Source organism: Sciurus vulgaris (assembly GCF_902686455.1).
Source record: "Sciurus vulgaris genome assembly, chromosome: 12".
NCBI lineage: Eukaryota > Metazoa > Chordata > Mammalia > Rodentia > Sciuridae > Sciurus > Sciurus vulgaris.
This window is the reverse complement of record NC_136473.1, coordinates 1,291,129-1,310,619: the sequence shown is the minus strand read 5'-3', so window position 1 is coordinate 1,310,619 and position 19,491 is coordinate 1,291,129. Positions and strand designations below refer to the sequence as shown.

At 59.7% G+C, this 19,491-nt stretch overlaps 1 protein-coding gene across 12 annotated transcripts in view; it reads right to left on the bottom strand.

The window, feature by feature from the left end:
* The window catches only part of DISC1 (DISC1 scaffold protein), a 198,397-nt gene that overhangs the window by 126,592 nt on the left and 52,314 nt on the right, over positions 1-19,491 (bottom strand). For all 12 annotated transcript variants that reach the window (XR_013758327.1, XM_079107191.1, XM_079107195.1 and 9 more), the window contains 3 exons: positions 17,758-17,902; positions 9,182-9,296; positions 6,939-7,159 (listed from right to left, as the gene is read on the bottom strand). Coding sequence is in view for 11 of the 12 variants with exons in the window: in XM_079107191.1 (XP_078963317.1) it covers positions 6,939-7,159; positions 9,182-9,296; positions 17,758-17,902 (481 nt within the window). In the remaining variant the exon portion in view is untranslated. The remainder of the gene's footprint in view (positions 1-6,938; positions 7,160-9,181; positions 9,297-17,757; positions 17,903-19,491) is intronic.

Here is a 19,491-nt window from a genome sequence, read left to right as displayed (position 1 = left end):
GAGCTACGGGGAAAGAGGGCCAAGCTCGTCAGCCAGGGCCTGCAGGGCCCCGCCCTGACCCCAGCAGCAGCTCCGGGCGGCCGACACCCGCTGTGTGAGCTTAAAACCTCCCTGGGCAGAAGCACACTCTGTCCCTCGCCAGGCCCGCGGGGCCACTCGACTCACAGGTGTATAATAAAGGGCTCCCCACATCACTGACCCTACACAGCATCTAACAGCACGTGTGAGCACGTGTCCCCAGCCCACACAAGGACTAGTGCACAAACTGACGATTAAGCAGAAGTAGGCTTGCCTTCAGACACTGAAACCTAGCTGGCCTGGCCGGCAGCTGCTTGGGCTAACGTCCATCCTACCCAACTGAAAACCAGCAGGCTCCACCTGTCCAGGTCCATGCAGATCGTTGGCCTGGGCAGATCTGGCCCTATTCTGGAAAGGAAATTAGTCTCCTCTCAAACGTCCATGATGGAGAAGGAGGCAGCGATGCAGATAATTGAATGCATTGTTTTATATTTGATTTGATTTATATTTAATCTATTTAATTTATGCTATATTGCTTTTTCAGTAGATTTACCTTCCTAATTATGTTTTGCTCAGACTAATATTAACATAGTTGCATCCCTAGGGTATTCAGGGAATGGAAGCCGCGGGGGGTGGGGGGTGGAAGGAGCTGAATCGTCTGCGCTATGCTGTCTTCAGTCGCGGGGCCCTCTCCAAGTCTGCACAGGACTGATCCACAGTGCGGGGAACGTGCCGTGCAGGGCCCGGGCACACCGGGCACTACCGCCATCCCACTGCGGTCCCTGAAGCACAGCTCCAGAAGCAGGATACAAACTGGAAACCACCAGAGCAGCCCAGTTAAACTCAAGAAATGGGGGTCCCAAGTACTTCGACCATTAACAGGAGTCCCCACGTTTCCAGAAGACTCCGGGTCATCTGTGACGACTGGGAACTCCTCTCTCAGCTCATTCGTGCTGCACCCTAGAAACACTTGCCGTCCACACAGACACTAGACCACTTCAGCTAATGTCCAGGGTCTGATTTATGGCGGGCAGTGTCTTCCCTCTGAGCAGCCTGGGAGCGGAGGCTAGCGTCCCGGGGTGCTGCATGGGGGCTCTCCTCCTGGTCCTCCACACAGCCGGGCAGCTCACGGCTGCCTGGAGCTCTGTGAAGCGGGAAGGAGGATTACCTGCTGTGAGGGTCTGGATGTGAGGTGTCCCCCAAAAGCTCACGTGTAAGTCAGTGCAGGAAGGTTCAGGCGAGCAGTGATTGGGTTGAGAGTCCTAACCCAGCTGGTGAGTCAACCCCAGATAGGGATTAGCTCAGTGGTCACTGAAGTGGTGGGTGTGGCTGGGGGAGGTGGGCACTGGGTGGCTTTGGGGTACATACTTTGTATCCTGAGAGTGGAGTCTCTCTCTGCTTTCTGATCATCGTGAGAGCTGCTTCCCTCCACCACCCTCTCCCGCCATCAGGTCCTGCCTCACCTCGAGCCCTGAGGAACGGAGCCGGCCTTCTGCGGACTAAGACCTCTGAACCCTGAGCCCTCTAATACACTTTCCTCCTCCACGGTTGCTCTGGTTGGGTCTTTTACTCACGCCAAGAAAGCTGACTACAACGTCCACACTTCCGGGCAAGAAAACTCAGACTCCAGCAACCTGCCAGGGCCGGCCACCTATCCACCCTCCTGACCACTGCCCCACGAGGCAGTGAGCTCCCACCGTCGGGACGGGGTCTGTAAACGCACACTGGTCTCTACTCACAAACTGGTGTTCAAACCGTGCCACCAAAACTCGCCTCGACCAGTGGAGCCTTAGAGAAGTCAAGCCTGCTGTCAAACGTGCTGCCGGGAAAGCACGTCGGCAGCGTCCGGGCTGGGGCTGGCGTGGCTCAAGGACGTGGAGCCCACGGGCCGTTCCAGGCCACACTCCCCTAGTTCTCAGGGGCAGCCCTGCCCCTAGGCCCTCAGGATGTGACTGAATTTGGAGACAAGACCTTTAAAGAGGAGAGGGAGTTAAAAGCAAGGTCACTAGGGTGAGCCCAAGTCCCACACAATGGGGTCCTTAGGAGAAAACAGGACCCAGACGCACAGAGCTGATCAGGTGAGCACATGGAGGAGAGGGTCCACCAGCAAGGAGGGAGGCGGGCCCGCGACACCTCAATCCTGGTCTCTAGCCTCCAGGGCTTTGAGTCAGTAACCGGTGCCTAAGCTGCCCATCTGGGGTGCTTTGTGGCAGAACTGGCAAAGCAACATCCGTGGGATTTCCAACTCCCAGTGTGAGATGCTCATACGTGTCATTAAGAGCCCGACACTGGTGCTCCAGGGCCAAGAAAGCAGCTGCTCCTCCGGCAGCAGCTGGAGCACAGGGGACGGGTCCTCTGAAGGCTAAGGATGACGAGCAGCCTCTAGTCTGCCTCCCGCTGCCCACCGTCCTCCTGGCCCAGCTGGCTGTGGGGCTCCAGACGGGGGGGCGGGGGTGTTCATGGTCTGTCCCAGTGGTCTGTAAACAGATGTGACATGCCTCTTCCAAATGCACAGCCAGAGACGACTCATCAGGAGCCGCAGGAACGCCTCTCACAGGAAGCCTGAAAATCCCAGGAGCTGAGAACCGAGCACTGGGCCCAGACTCGCACCAGCCCGTCAGGCACTGCCGTTGCCACAAGTCTTCCCAGCTCGCTTTCCAGGGAGCCACATGCCCACGACACAGGGCCACAGGCCACCCTCCTGGTGTGCAAGGCCCGCAAGACCCACAGAAGGCCAGAACTCACTGGGGAGGCCAGAACCCCAGGCCCACCGGCACAGCCCTCGAGCCTCGACAGGGGTCACCCCCTTTCCCCCCCTCGCTCCCACCCCTGCGTCCCCACATCCCATCCCCAAGGTGAGAGCGGGTGGAGTCCGCACAGACGTAGTGAGGAAGGCGGGTTTAATGAAAGGGACAGCCAAGCTCGTGGACAAAGCTGCCCTCCAGACCCTGCAGAAGAGAGCGTGTTCTGCAGCCAAGAGGGTGAGAGGGCCGGAGTCCACAACCCGAATGCACAGGAAGCTGTCTGACTGCTCGCGCCGCCTGGCAACCCCGCTGTCGGCCTCCCTCTGTGCAGTTCCTGATCCTCCTGGAACCTAAAACATGTTACCCCAGGTGCCTGGAAGGAAAGCTCTCTGCTGGCTCTTCTCAAAATGCAGCCACCGTACCTCATCCCCCTGCCGAGGAGTGGAGCAAACGGACCCTGGACACTGGAAGCTGCTGCTCTGGTTTCTGTCAGAATATCCCCAAAAAAAGTCCCTGGGGCTCTGCAGTCCCACGTCTAGCCCTTCCTTAGCATCGTCCAGTGAATACCATACCCACACCAGTCAGAAACACTGGCCTCCAGGCAAGCACCACAGTCCCCCAGGGACACTCAGAAAGGGGCGTGCTACCAGCAAGGAGCCATCCAAGCTCTCGGGTGGTTGGTCGAAGGAAAGAACAGCCTTCCTTCCACTGCAGGGTGCTGGGCTGAAGGAATCAGGAGGCTTCACCCGACACAGCAGCCTGAGTTTGCAACTAGCAGCTGAAAATCTCCAGGGACGAGGAGGATCAGTTTCCAACGGAGTATTATTTCCCCAGATCTTTGAAACAATGCTAATCTCTGCACCTCCCTTCCTGGACTTCAGGATTCCACGTTTCACAATAGGATCGGATACTCCCTTTGACCAAGAAGATTCTATTTAAAAACAAGACAGCATGTTAAATAGTGTAAAACGGATTCATGGGGCGGAAGGACCCACTAGATATTCTAAGGCAGGGACATTAGGCATGACAGCAAAAATTAGGTTCACTGGCTCATCTCAAATGAGTTAGAAACACTGGACCAGGATGGGTAGTAGGTGGTATAGGATGTGCCTGACACGCATGAGGAGCTGGGTCCTCAGAGGACACAAGGCACCCCTGCACCAGGTTCAAGGTCATCCTCATATCCAGGGGATCCACATCCTCCTGTAGGACACTAGACGGCACTAGACCATGTGCAAGGTCGTCCTCACATCCAGGGATTCCACGTCATCCTGCAGGACAATAGACGGCACTAGACCATGTGCAAGGTCGTCCTCACATCCAGGGGACCCACGTCATCCTGCAGGACACTAGACGGCACTAGACCGTGTGCAAGGTCGTCCTCCCATCCAGGGGATCCAGGCCCTCCTCTAGGACACTAGACGGCACTAGACCATGTGCAAGGTCGTCCTCACATCCAGGGGATCCAGGCCCTCCTCTAGGACACTAGACGGCACTAGACCATGTGCAAGGTCGTCCTCTCATCCAGGGGATCCACGTCCTCCTGTAGGACACTAGACGGCACTAGACCGTGTGCAAGGTCGTCCTCCCATCCAGGGGATCCAGGCCCTCCTCTAGGACACTAGACGGCACTAGACCATGTGCAAGGTCGTCCTCACATCCAGGGGATCCAGGCCCTCCTCTAGGACACTAGACGGCACTACACCATATGCAAGGTCGTCCTCACATCCGGGGATCCAGGCCCTCCTCTAGGACACTAGACGGCACTAGACCATGTGCAAGGTCGTCCTCACATCCAGGGGATCCAGGCCCTCCTCTAGGACACTAGACGGCACTAGACCATGTGCAAGGTCGTCCTCACATCCAGGGGATCCAGGCCCTCCTCTAGGACACTAGACGGCACTAGACCATGTGCAAGGTCGTCCTCACATCCAGGGGATCCAGGCCCTCCTCTAGGACACTAGACGGCACTACACCATGTGCAAGGTCGTCCTCACATCCGGGGATCCAGGCCCTCCTCTAGGACACTAGACGGCACTAGACCATGTGCAAGGTCGTCCTCACATCCAGGGGATCCAGGCCCTCCTCTAGGACACTAGACGGCACTACACCATGTGCAAGGTCGTCCTCACATCCGGGGATCCAGGCCCTCCTCTAGGACACTAGACGGCACTAGACCATGTGCAAGGTCGTCCTCACATCCAGGGGATCCAGGCCCTCCTCTAGGACACTAGACGGCACTACACCATGTGCAAGGTCGTCCTCACATCCGGGGATCCAGGCCCTCCTCTAGGACACTAGACGGCACTAGACCATGTGCAAGGTCGTCCTCACATCCAGGGGGTCCACATCCTCCTCTAGGACACTAGACGGCACTAGACCATGTGCAAGGTCGTCCTCACGTCCAGGGATCCAGGCCCTCCTGTAGGACACTAGACAGCCCTGCACCATCTTCAAAGGCCATCCTCACATCCAGCAGTTTTGCATCATCCCCAGATTAGTGTGGATAGCACTGCACCATGTTCAAGACCATCTTCATGTCCAATTTCCATAACAGCATCATTAAGTAGAAGCCACAGACTTCGAAAAATTCTCTGGAGTCTATTACTTTACCTGAGCACTTAGGCCAGGCCATGGTCACACCTCTTAGCCCTCTCAGATCTCCCCTGATGACAAGGCCAGCCTGAGGACATGGTGTACACCCACTGGGAACTGTACAAGCCAGGTCTCCGGCCCAGTTCCACCTGCCTCCCACACCCTCCAGTTCCTGGTTCAGACCGCACAGAGTGGGAGAGGAGAAAGGGCTGTGGTCTCTCAGGAGGGCTCTGCACTGAGTGTGACCACAGGCAGCATGGAGGCACATACAGTGGTCTCTGGGAGGACTCTGCATTGAGTCTGGCCACAGGCAACACAGAGGCACATACAGCGGTCTCTGGGAGGACTCTGCACTGAGTGTGACCACAGGGAGCATGGGGGCACATACAGTGGTCTCTCAGGAGGGCTCTGCACTGAGTGTGACCACAGGGAGCATGGGGGCACATACAGTGGTCTCTCAGGAGGACTCTGCACTGAGTGTGACCACCAGCAGCATGGGGGCACATACAGCGGTCTCTGGGAGCTGTGAGGCCACGGAACACCCAGTGATAATACCAGAGCAGCCTGCCCGCCCCCAGGCACCCACCCGAGGAGGGCATGAGGTGCAGGCAGACAGGAGGATGGGTTTGTGGGCCAGCCCAGCAACACCTGAGTCTCCTCCCCTCTCCAAGGCAGGAGCCGGGTGGTGGATCTGCAGAGGAAGGACCAGGGCTGGGAGGGGGACGGAAGGGACTGGCAGCTTCTGGCTTGCTGCTGGAGGAGTGACCCGCATGGGAGGGAGCACACCGTACAGGAGACGGCAAGGGAAGCAGGACAAAGCTGAGAGAAGCCACCTGTCACTGCCACACCTGGTGCCAGTACCGGCTCCCTGAGCTCAGCCTCCCTGTCAGTGGGTGCAGACCACCCAGACAGCGAGGCTGCCGAGTCGAGGAGACTCTGCCTCCGCCTGCAGCACCGTCCGACGCGTCTCAGTGTCCCCCATAAGAGGATGAGCTCCTGGGTCTGGGGCCGTGTGTCCCCAGAACCCTTGGCAGCAGAGCACGGGGACGCTCTCCGTGGTAGACGCCCGGCAGCAGACACCCTCCTACTTACTTCCTAATTACCTTGCTCGAACTTCCCCTCAGCTGTGACACGGGCACAGTGATGCAGTGACAGAGCCAAGCCTGGCACAGCATGTGGCATGGCAGGCGCAGGCTGCCCACGCTGCCCGCCTTCCAAGGGAAGCACTGGGGCTAGGTTGCCTCTCTGGGGTGCCTGGGCCTTGGTGAGCCGCCACCTCTGACGATGGGCTCAGCAGAGCTGGCATCAGAATCTCTAGCCAGCTGTGCCCAGCAGTTGACAGAGCGAAGCTGCCCCTGGGGACGTTTGGAAGTGGGAAGCTGCCTTGGGTGAGGGAGCGCTGGCACTCAGGGGTTGCTGCCGGGGTGTGCTCGGGCCCCGCTCCTGAAGAGCTTCCCACCAAAACTCGAGAGCGCTCCCCACACCAAGTGCAGGTGCTTAGGAAGCACCTGCGGGGTGGGCAGCACTCCAGGTCCAAGGCTCCCCCAAGGCAGGGTGTGGCCGCGTCCCCAGGCACGGTACCTCGTTATGGCTTCGGGTGGCTCCACCTGCGCATGCAGCTGACTGGCTGCGGCCAGCGTGTCCTGCAAGGCCTTGCTGACCGCCTGCAGCTGGCCTGGGGGCCCCGTGAGACCGCAGCCCTGCCACAGCCCCCGTCGCTCTTGCTCCTCCAGCTCCCTCCTCAGCCGCTGGTCCTGGGCCTCCAGCACAGACATCCTTGCTTGGAGAGCTGCCATCTCTTTCTGCAGAGAATGGGGAGGACAGACCCGGTAAAGCAGCTGCCCAGGCAGACGGCTCTGCTGATGGCCACATGTTCCAACGAGAGCAGCCGCGAGTCGTGTGCCGTGTGTCCTGGGCCACAGCACAGCCTTGAGAGCCAGGCGGGCTCCAGAACCTGGCTGAACCGGAAAGGTGAACGGGCAGAAGGAAAAACTCTCCCTCCCGACACTAAGCGACAATGGAAGCCAGCCATGGAGCCGACTAGGAAGGCCACTCTGATCCCAGACACCAGGAGTTAGAGAAAAATGTCACCTCCTGGCTCTGAGGTCTGCAGGATCGTGGGGACAGCGAGCTGCTGCAGTCTGCCTGCCTCGAAAGTTCCTAGAAATAGTACAGGAACTTAATTTCCACCATGAACAAACCAAGATGCAAACAAACCACAACTGTCACCGAGCTTGGGGTGGATGAATGGAGCAGCAGCAGGTGATGGAGCAGCAGCATGGCCAGCATGGCGGCAGGAGGCACATGACTGCCAAGGATCCTGGGTTAAAATCACCCTCAGAGTGTAAGCCCGCCTCCCTGCACTCAGGACATTCCCTCACCCCAAGGTCCCGTCTCCCACCCTGTTCCCTCCTCCCCAGGACACAGCCTCCCTCCAGGAGCCTCCTGACCCACCTCCTGTCCAGGAGCAACCAGAAAAATGATGAAAGGGAAATGGTGCCTCCAAGCCTCGGCTGGCCCACACTCGGCACAGTCAACAGGCTCTCGACTAGCCTCCCTGCCTCCACCCTCAGCTCATCCTCTCCTAACTTTCTTTCCTTCATGTTTTCCAACTGTGGTAAAATACACATGATGCATGATCAAGAGCCTCCGCCAGCTCCAAGTGCACAGCTCGGTAGCGCAGCACACTTGCACAGCCTCCCAGTCTCCGCCCCCCATCCATTCCAGGATCCTCTTCATCTCCTGCAACTGACACTCTATCCCCACGAAACACAGACTCCCCACCCGCCTCCTGGGCCCTGGCACCCGGCCCGACTCCTCTAGGAACCCCAAGCAAGTAGGATCGTGCAGTCTTTGTTCTTAGACAACTGCTAATCTCACCCCTGCAGGCACAGCCTTGTTAGAGCAGGTATCAGGACTTCCCTCCCTTTTGAAGGCTGCATAATACTCCCTCAAATGCCCACACCATGTTTTTGTTTATCCATTCATCTCTTGCAGATCCTGCAGTTGCTGTCACTTTGGGCCACTGTGAACAATATCCCCACGAACATGGGGTCGAGATACGGCTTCCAGTCCATGCCGTTAGTTTTTCACAGACACACCCAAGGTCAGACCATTAAAACACGTGGAGGTCCTTTTCATTTTCCATGGTAATCCTACAGCCCAGCCCTAAACGGAAGCCACAGTGACTCCTGATGCGTGGTCAGGCCAGGCCACTTCACTGTCCAAGCCCCTCCATGGTCCCCCTTGCAGTCAGCAGCAAGCCCAGGCCCTAACAAGGCCCTCTGCTCCTGAGCACTCTCCAGCTGCTCAGGCCCCTCCCCGCCACCGCGCCTCAGCCTCCCTTCCCAGTCCACCACCCGGCCTGCGCCCGGCAGCTGAGTCACCTGGTTAGCTTCCTGTCAAGTCTCCCTCGCCAGTGCAGTGCCAGCTCCCCAGCGGGTGGGGACACAGAGGACCTTAGGCACCTGGTAGAGGCTGGGGGAGACTGTGGGGGGGAGACTGTGGGGGGGGAGACGGGGGGGAGACTGTCGGGGCGAGACTGTGGGGGGAACTGTGGGGGGGAATGGGGGGACAGTGGGGGGAACTGTGGGGGGGAATGGGGGGGACTGTGGGGCGAACTGTGGGGGGGGAATGGGGGGACAGTGGGGGGAACTGTGGGGGGGGACAGTGGGGGGAACTGTGAGGGGGACTGTGTCTGCAGGGGTGAGATCAGCAGTTGTCTAAGAACAAAGACTGCACGATCCTACTTGCTTAGGGTTCCTTGCCAGGGGTCCAGGGGACAAGGAAACCCCCGACCTCTGTGGAGGCTCTTCCTGGCTCACCTGCAGCTGCTGCCGTTCCCCGAGGAGCTGGTCCCACCGCATGGCCGGCATGTGCAGGCCGCCCGGAGCCGCGGGCTCTCCGCTCCGTGGGGCTTGGGTGTCGTCACCGCTGGCCCTTAAAGGAACACACGCATGTCAGCACAGGCCCAGAAGCAGATGCGCTCAGGACTGCTGGCAGAAAGCTCAGAGCGGCCCAGCGGCTCTGCTCCTTGACCAGGCCCTCTGGTTTCTGCAGCACTGCCACCTGTGGAGGCTTGGCTTTTTCTCCAGCCGGATTCCGCCCATTGGACCTGCTCTTGGCCAGGTCCACGTGTGGCTGCTGAGCACCTGTCACGTGATTCGCAGAAACGAAGCTATGCCAGGAGCAGAAAATGCACATTCAACTGTAAAGACTTGGTTCAAACACGGAGTGCGAGCAACTCAGTGGCGACTCTCCACGTTCGCTCCACAGGATTCGAGAGTTGAATATATAGGCAAAGTCGGTTCCAGCTGCTCACTTCTGTTCACCGTGACTACTAGACCTGTCCAGGGCACTACTGGTTCCCGTTCCGTTTGGACCTCGCTGTCTTGCACACGCGGACAGAGCAAGCTCAGGTGAAGGGGACGATGCCAGGGCAGCGCTCCTCAGAGAGGCTGCTGAAGGACCGTCGGAGCCACCCAGAACCCCAGGGCGCCCGCAGAGGCCCCGTGGCCTGACACCACCCCTCCAAGTCCCGCTCACCCCCTCGGCACCTGATTTCTAGCTCCACGAGGCAGTGACTTGGAGCAAGCCCTGTCTGGGGCGGGGACTCATCTGAGGAAACTCGTCAACAGAGCTCAAAGGCAGTGGCTAGCGGGAAGGCAGGGCCACGGGTGCGGGAACAGGGCCATCCGGCTCATCTGGGAAGCTCCACAGCCCCAGACGGAAGGACGAGGCCCGTCAGGCCTCGCAGAGAGGGATGAGGGTTAAAGACGCGTCTGTCGCCAAAGATGGTCCAGATGCAAATCCAGACAGCAGCAGACGCCACTGCCACGCAGGCGCCTGGCACAGGTTCTCGTCAGTCGAGTCCTGGCGAGAGTCGAGAATGAGGCTGGGACGGAGGCCCAGCATGACTGGACCCCACATTCTTGCTCCTAGGACCGGGTTCTTCCACAGCCATGTACCTGTGCAGAGTGCTACCAAAACGTCACGTGATTTCCCAGTGGCCCAAACCAAAGGCCCTGACCATGCGGCCCCCAGAGGGCCAGTGTGGTGGACCCCCACCTGAGGCGGTCAGTCAGCAAACCTGGGCCCCTGGGGGCCAGCAGCCCCCTAACTAGGTCATGGAGAATGTCCCCGCCCACTGCTGCTTATACTGGGGCAGGTTTTATGGCCACAAGTGCAATGTGAACAACCATTTTACAAAGAAAACGTATAGGACACAAAGGGAAAGACCAGGCTGCTCTCGCCTCCATGGTAGGACTGCTTCTGCAGGCCCGCCCGGTCTGGCGCGGCTGGGGAGCACGTGCTGTTTTCCTGACAAAACTAAAACGTGCTTTCTACCAGAGGCTGAGTGGCTGCACTCTGACCCCAGCGCCCCACCTTGGCCGACCTGCCCGCAGCTCTTGGGTGCGGCTCACTCTAGATAAATCCCATGGACACCTCAATTACCAAGGGCAGGCTTCCTGCAGGATCCGCGCCTCAGACCACTGGAAGTGTGAACTCGAACCCTGTCCTGAAAACCCAAACCCACCCCCACAGGGCGATGCCTGCCCACCCGTTCCCTCCTCCCAGGCTGGTCAAGGGGAGCCTGAAGCTGCAGGTGCCGGCCTGGGTGCCACCACAGGGCCCACACCCCCAGGCTTATAAAGGAAATGCTTAGAAAGCGCTCACTGGGGAGTGGGCTCCTGCCCTGAGGACAGGGCTGGTGACTGAGTGGGCTATCAGAAGCCAGCTGGCTCCCTGCTCACTGTCCTCCACACATGCCCCCTTCTGCCTCCTGCCATGTCATGAAGCAGCCAGGGCCCCTCACCCAAGGCCAGTACATGGACCCTCCAGCTGCCAGAATCATAGGCCAAACATGCCTCTTTTCTTTACACGTCACCCAGCATCAGGCACTGTGTTACAGTCACAGAGGGGTCCAAGACACTGAGTAATGAAGCCGCAGAGGTATTGTGCATATCTGCCTCCTTCCCCTCCCATCCCATCCCGGGCCCTGCTTGAGGAAAAGTCATTGCTGAGCCCACGGCTAAGTGCTAGGGTTGTGCTTGCACTGAGGACACCGTGGTAAACCGGCTCAGTCCCTCCTTGGGGCAGGGGCAAACCAAAAGCAGCAGCCCTACCCCGCACGGGAGACCTGCTCTACCAGGGAGCAGGTCCAGGACCCAGAGCCAAGGCGGGACGCCCTGCTTCAGACCTCAGCTGAGCCCACCGCACACGTGCTCAGGAGACCAGGGAGCACGACACCGCAGCTCCTCTCGGTGGGAAGGCAGCCCCGTGGAGAGGGTGGTTCCTGGCCCGACTCGTGCAGAGCCCTGGCTGCTCGGGAGGACCACCGCGTACCCAGCATCCCACACGACCAAGGAAGCTCCTCCCTCCCCTGGGCTCACAGGCAAATACCAGTGGTAACGGAAGATGCCGAAGCTGGCAGGGACGAAACTACCCGGCCGCGCTGGGAACGCGCCCTCCATGGGCGTGACTGCTTTTGTTAGACTGAAGGAAAGGTCAGCGCGGGGGTGGCCAACGAGCAAGGCAGCCGCGGAGGCTTGGCAGTGGGCGCTCAGGGAGCCGCCAGGAGAGCGGTGGGCCGGCCAGCGCCACGCGCGGCCCTCGCCAGGTGTGCCAGGTGCTGCATCAGCTCCCAGCAGGGTCTGGAGCAGGCTTCTTTTTTTTGGTACTGGGGTTGAATCCCAGGGTGCTCACCACTGAGTACACCCCAGCCCTTTGTACTTTTTATTGGAGACAGGGTCTCGCTGGGTTGCCAGGATTATGGGTGTGGCCACCACACCGGGCCAGTTCTACCCACCTGGTAGAAGGTCCCCCGCTGGCCGTTCATAGGTGGCAGGGAGGACACAGCCCCTCAGGCTGAGGTGGCAGCCAGGCCTCGCTCTGCCTTCTCCAGCTGTGTCCTCCAGCTGGGACCTCGGACTGACCTGACCCTCATGATAGGATGGTGATGGCAAGAAGCAACACTGAGCACCTACTGTATGCAGGCCCCAGCCTCACGCTGGCCACCTGGGAAGGCGACGGAGCACCTGTCCTCAGGCAGGTTGCTGCTGCCCTCCCCCGCATCTCAGGACACCGGAACTCCTTGTGGGGACACACCGTCCTGCCCAGCAGGTGAGGGTCAAGGACGCGGCGGGTCTGAGGACGTGCACACGCCTCGTGGCCCCACATGGTCCTCAGTCCCTGGGCTGTGGGAGCGGGTGCCCTTCCTCTCTGGGCTCCAGGGCACAGCACGTGCCGGGTCCTGACTGCGGGCCTCGGAGGCCGGCGGGCTGGCTCGGGGCACGGGGCAGGTTCGGCACGGCTGTGGAGCGAGGGAAGCCGTCGCCTTCGGTTTCCTTCCGCGCTCGCTCATTTCTTGGCACTCATCTATTTCCCGTTTGCTCTGCTGTGCTGATATTAAGACTTTCTTGAATTTCCCAGACAGATGCCGTCTGGGGGCGGGAGTTTCTGGAGGAAGTCAGCCTGGGGTTGAACGCCACCCGTGAGAGCTACGCGAGGGCAGCGGGGCACCCCCGAGTGCTGGTTCATCAGGCCACAACTCACCCACGGGAAAGCCCTAGCCTCCGCCTCCTCACGCTCCGCGTACAGAGGGCCTCCACAGAGGCTGAGGGCCTCCACAGAGGCTGAGGGCCCAGACCCAGCAAGGCAGCGCGAGCAGCTTCCAGCCTCCGCAGCCTTGTCCTCAGAGCCAGTCTCGCTCTGCCTTGGGGTCTGGTCCTCATATTCCGAGAGTCTCCGTGAGCAGTCCCTCGAGTCGGTGCCAATCAGCATCGTGGCTGTGAACTAATCAGCATGTGAGATCAGCAAACCCCTCAGGGGCGAGAATCAAGACCACCTGGGACAGGACGCTCCATCAGCGCTCGGTGCCAGGAGGGGCCGGGCACCGAAGATCCCACCCTCAAACCAGGGCTTCACAGGGGCCCCACCTGGGCCTGCCCAGGTCCCGAAAACTCCGAGGTCTTTCTACTCCACTGTCCTTTCCACGGAAACTTGAAGGACAAAGCCCATTGTTAATAAGATGTAAGTAAGATCCTATAAGATCCTATTCCACAGAAAAGACTGCTCTGAATCTCACAGGAGGAAACACTCCATTCCCTGGTCACATGCAGGAGGCGGCCGCTGTGGGGCCCTGTCTCAGCGACACTGAAAGGAGGCTGCAGCCCCGCGCAGGCCCCCAGGCACGCTGCAGGGTGCGGCCTGAGAGGAGCCCCACACCACGTCCTCGCCCAGGCCCAGGGCCCTGCAGGGTGCTTGATGGTGCTGGCTGGCACCTTCAGAAACCTTTGCAAGGAGAATGCAGAGCGGCCGAGCAGAGGCCAGGAGCTGCCCCACCGCCAGGGCAGTGCCAGGCTCATGCGGCCCTGCGGGTGAGAGGCGGGGCCTGTCTCAGGCTCGGGTGGGGTCAGTCTCCGTGGGGCCAGGGAAATGGCTGATCCGTGCCACTGCTGGGCTCCGACAACGCTAGTCTCGGAAGGACCCGAACCGGCAGGCCAGTGCTGCCCGTCGTGGTTAGAGGGAGGCCCGCCAGGGCCCGCAGGGCCGTGCGAGCCCTTCTGAAGAGCACCAGGCCCCTCTCTAGCAATGCTGCCGACCAAATCCACGACACACAACCTGCCTGCGGCCCCCTTTCCTCAGGAGGGAGTGTTCAGCCAGTCCTGGCGCCCCCCGAAGATGCTGCAGTCCTAAAAATAGCACCTCGTCCCATTAGCAATGTCACGAGGCACAGGGCCACTCAGACGAACAGAACACGGGAGAGTCACCGGGGCGACCCAGGCCACCTCGGCCTTCCTGCTTGCTGACGTGGTTGGGCCTACAATCAGGAGGGAGAACGCGGCAAGGGGCACGTCCTTCCAGTCCTGTGTGGTCTGGAAGTGCCCCACAGGAGGGGAGCAGGAAGGTGCAGCTGGGCTTCGGGCATCATGGTGGCCTCGGGACAGACCGCGTCTGGGTCTGAACGGCGCAGGCGACTGTCAGAGCGTGTTTTGGGAGTCCTCCCTTCTGATCACTAGATCCTGAGACGCAGGTACCCAATGGACCCACTTACTCTCCCCTTTTCCCTTCTCCCATCTCTTCTCAAAGCCACGACAGGCTCTGGACTGGGGCTCTGGGAGTGGACCCCGCAGGCCAGCATCCCTTTTGGGTCACTCCTGAGCTCCAGCTCAGGGTTCAGAACCCCCCGGCACAGATGGCCCCGTGTGGCACAGCAGCCCAGGAAAGGTGCCTGTCCAGCCTTACTCGGCCCACGCGATGCCAACCTGAGCCAGGCACAGGTTGCTGCTGCATCCTGTGACTGCGGCCTGCAGAGGTCCTGCCTGGACAGCCTGAGGGCCTGGGGAGGAGGCCTCAGCCCAGGAGACGCTGCTCACCAGCCACCAGCCGTCCTTTCTGTCCCGTCTCCCAGGAGGGACCCCAACGACCCTGAGGAAAGCCTCAGCATGGTAAAGGGACCAGAGGAGCAGATTCAGGAGAATACCGACACAGTTCTGCACTTGTCCCCATGAGGTGAGACCCCAGGGAATGAGCGGAGGGCCACCAGCACCAGAGAGACAGGACGGGCGATGGGAGGAACACCGGCTGCCCCAGACGGCTCCAGCAGTGGGCATGGGTGAGTACCTGTGGCTGCTGATGGAAGTCCAGAGCTTTCATCAGAGTCTCAGAGACATACTTGATCCCAGAAAGGTGAAGAGGCACTGAGTTGTGAAACTTAACCACGTTCATGCACCTGATCTATTTCTACAGAAAAAACTCAGTCCTCTGAAAACACCCTTGAGAACGGTTGTGTGCGCCCCCTGGTGGCTGCTGGGAGAACTGCAGGCGCCCCCTGCCAGGAGGCCTGGGTCCAGCCTGGTGACTGGCCGCAGGGGCAACTGGCACACTGAAGGACAGGCTTCTTTAACTGGTAACTATGTAATCATGGCGAGGTGCATTATGAGAATGTGATAAAGAAGAGGACTTCAAGTCGTTGTTTTCTAGCTGGGGTGATAACAGAATAGGTGCCCTGGCAAAAGAAAAGGCAAGATCATACAAAATAAGCAAAGTTAGGAACATGAGTCGGTCCCCTTGATCTCCATGAGGAAGTGAGAATGAGCGGGTCTGACTAAAGAAGGACTGGACTTGGAGCTCAGGGCTGGGGCACAGGGAGGCCTCAGAGCCCTCCTGGGGAACCTCGCAGGCAGAGGCCACTGAGATGGCAGAGGGCAGCAGATGGTTTAAGCATGTGGACACAGTAAGGGCATGGATCAAGCCACAGATGCTTCCCTGGGTGAACAGACAGGTTCAGTAACCGTGAGGAGGTGTCCCGGGGAGAGGCTGTGACCCTGAGGGCCTGACACCTGCTATGATGCTCTGCCTCATCTTGGGCCCAGGGCCATGGAGTTGGCCATCCAAGGATTGAGACCTCTGAAACTGTGAGTGACTAATGTTTTCCTCCTCTAAAATTAATCTCATCAGGTCTCTTGGTCACAGCAACGCAAACGCTGACTAAAACTCAGGCTAAGGAGACAAGCCTCCGCCAGATGCCCTGGAGAGGCAGCAATGGCCAGGTCACTCACTGCTGGGTCCACCAAGCTCCGGGCCTGGCCTCCTCGCCCATCGTTCCAGACGTGGATGTGAGTGGTGCAGGTGGGACCTCTAGTACTTGTGGCCCCCAGAATCACCACAACAAAGGAGCTATTTCTGCCCATCTGTGGTGGATGGACAAACCACATGTGGGCCATCCCTCCAGTGAGATTCCAGCAGCCTGCAGAAGAAGGACGTCTGACACAACATGGAGAACCTCAGGACGTATGCCAAGGGGAAGGTGCCAGTCACAAGCACACACTGCTGCACCTCCAGGAGGACCCAGTCTTGGATGCACAGCAATGGCTGCCGGGCAGGGGGCCGTGTCTGTGGGACAGTGGCAGCCTGCAAGATGAGAAGTTCTGGGGACAGACGGTGGAGGCAGGACCGTGCTTCACACCCCCGCTCTGCACTCCCAAAGACGGCTGAAAGGTGAATCCTATGCTGTGCACATTTTATTACAATAAAAACTAAACTAGTTACCTCTCACGCACCTAGTAACTGTTACCAAGTGTTTGTTAAATAAACAGAAACAATAAACGGACAGAGGAGACTAGGGTGGAGAAAAAGAAGTAGCCCCAAGTTGAAAGGAAGAACCACGTAGAAGGTCAGGCAGGCAGAGGCCCGAGACGGGGAGGATCCGAGGAGCCCTCACCACGGCCAGTGCAGAAGGGGGCTGGGGCCTGCCCTAAGCAGCCACCTCACAGTTCCTCAGGACCCCCACTCACAGGAAAGGACCCTCAGTGCCGTGCACTCCACTCGGGCTGCCACCCACACAGGAAAGCACTGGCCTCAGGGTCCAGACAGGCCCCAAGGAGGGACCAAGATGAAGCGCGTAGCCAAGGCCCTGTGCTTAGCAGGAGCAGGCCGGGCTGTGCTCAGGAGGGCCACTGGAAGAGGGAAATAGAGCGGATCACTGCACCCGTGTCTATGCCCAAGTAGAAGCAGACCCAAAGTAGGCCTGTGGCACTGATAAGACTCCTGTCTCAGGGACCCAACCCCAGATGTCCGGCTTAGCTCATCTGGGAAGGAGCCTGGACAGCAAGAGCTTTAACGCTCTCTGGGCGATTCCAGCGTGCAGCCGGGATGGAGGCCCCCTGGACGGCCAGGGCCTCCACATCCCTCCCCAACAGCAGGTCCCGCGTCTGCGGCTCAACCAACTGTGGATCCAGAACGATCCCAGAAGAGTCACATGGGTGTTGAACCTTCTGGACGGGATTGCGTGTCGTCATTCCCCAGACAGCAGACCCTTCACACTGCCCTAGGTGTGGAAAGTCACCCAGAGGTGCCCTGAGGGCCTGGGGGACAGACAGGCTGTGGGCAAACACTGCAGCATGTGGTGACGCTCTTGAGCCTCTGCGGGGGGTGTCCCAGGTGTCCTGGAAACGCTGTCCTGCAGACACTGACCACGACTACAGTGCCAATACCAGGGGGCCTCGGGGGCTACAGGCAGCAAATGCGCTCAGGAGCCAGAGAAAGGCTCAGGAGGAGGACTCCTCTTCCTAGACTGTGGGACCGCCTGTGGGTCTTACAGGGTGCACTCGATCCCAGGAGACCCCCCCCCCACCCCCACCATCCTGGACCCTTGGCTCCCAGTGGAAGCCAGCACCCGCTGCCCTAGGCGCTAGTTGAAGCTCCCTCCTGTCAATCAAACAGTAGAAAGGGCTGCTTTCTCAGGCAGCATGACCCCTAGGGGATCTCCGTCTGGAAAGACCCTACCTGCCCCAACAAGGGACCCCGCCCAGGAAGCAGCAGCTGGAGGTCTCCATGCTGGGCCCCCGCCCAGCCCAAGAGAAGATGAGGGGGCGTGGTGTGACCACCAGGTACTCACTGTGGAGCGCCCCGCAGGGCGGCCTGGGCCTGTGCCGCCAGGTGGTTCAGGAAGCTGCGGAGAGCCGGCTGCCTGGAGGGTAGCTCCAGCTGCAGCCTGCCTGCCTCTTGCTCCAGGTCTTCTAACCTCTGTTTCAGCACCTCAGCTGGGAACCCAAAGCAGGAGAGAGAAGAACAACCGTGAAACTCAAGGCAGATAAGCCAGGGCCGCCCTTGCCTGAGCGAACCAGGCGGAGGAGCTGGTTTCCAGGCCAGCGGCGCCCTCCAGCAGCCTGGCCCTCCACCTCAGGTCAACGGGGGAAGCACATCAGTGCCTCCTCAAACACTGCACATCAGGCAGAGCCTGTGACAGCCTCGAAAGCCACCGAGGCAGGTTCACGTGCCACCGTGCCGACCACGCGGTCACTTCTGCTATAAAGGAGGGGTCCCGAGAGGGGTTCAGTGACCCTGGGTCTCCAGGACGGGCGATGAACATGGAGTCCCTGCAGAACAGCACAGAAGGGCAGGCACTGGCACCCCAAGGACACATCCTCACGAGAAAACACCTACGGAACTAGAAAGTGTCCCGAGAAGCCCTGGCAGAGGAGCAAGGCCACCACGCCTCAGGCTTCGTCCGGTGGGCCCTGCCGGGTACACTGTGACCTGGAACCTCTCCGCCTGGCAGGTTCAGGAGCGAGACCCCAGCCACCACCTCCGGCCATAGCACATGCTGCCCCTGCAGTGTGCTCTCCAGAATCATCCGAGCCTCCACCCTGGATCCCAGCCCGGGGCCCCCAGGCCATTGGCCACAGGGGCCATTCCCCCGGATCTCGATCTCATCCTAAATTAAAAGTTTCAACAAGCTTGTCACTTTGAACAAAGCCTTTCATCCGTCACAGGCAGGTTAACACTGGACACGGGGCACCTGGACTGACTTTTTCTAGGCCGGCCCCCGCCCAGGGCAGACCCCTGGATGAAGCGAAGGCGGTAAGCAGGGCTGAGGCAGCGAGCCCTGGGCCCAGGGCTGACCCCGAGAGCCCGTCCCACACACTGTCGAAAGTGCTGGAACCACAGCCAGAGGTTGCCTCCGGGAATTTAGCAAAGGTCATTCTAACAGACATGGTGGCCACACCTAAAGTCCAGGCCACTCAGGACACTGAGGCAGGAGAATGGCAAGTTCTAGGCCAGCCCCAGCAACCCAGCGAGGCTCTGTCTCAAAATAAAAATAAAAAGGGCTGGGGAGGTAGGTCAGTGGTAGAGCACCTGGGTTGGAGCCCAGTACCACCCCCACACAAAAAATCCTTCTAAGGACACCAGCCAGGGCCCTGTCCAGAAGCAGGCCCCAGGTGTGGTGCAGTGTTTCTCAGACACCCTCGCGATGGCCAGTGGGTGCCCGGTGTCCGGCAGGCTCACCCAGTCAGTCATCTCCACCCCGAGCACCCACCCATGGTACAGCTCAGTTATTAACACCTCACTTGCTGCTCCGCAAAGTCAAAACTCAGGAAAAGCAACAAAGTTCTTAGGCTCTGTGTTCTAGAATAACGCCCAGGCACCCAGTGCAGTGGGCGGGATCGACTGCCCAGGGCTGGTGGGACACCTGGGTTACGCCCCTCCCCCGCAGCTGACGCCCTTGGAGTCACTTAGTCTTTCTAAGCTCCACCTCCCAACCTGCAGCAAGTGGGGCTCATAACAGCACCTGCCTCACAAGGCATTCAAGGACTGGCCAAGACGATCTATGCGAGGCACTCAGCACGGT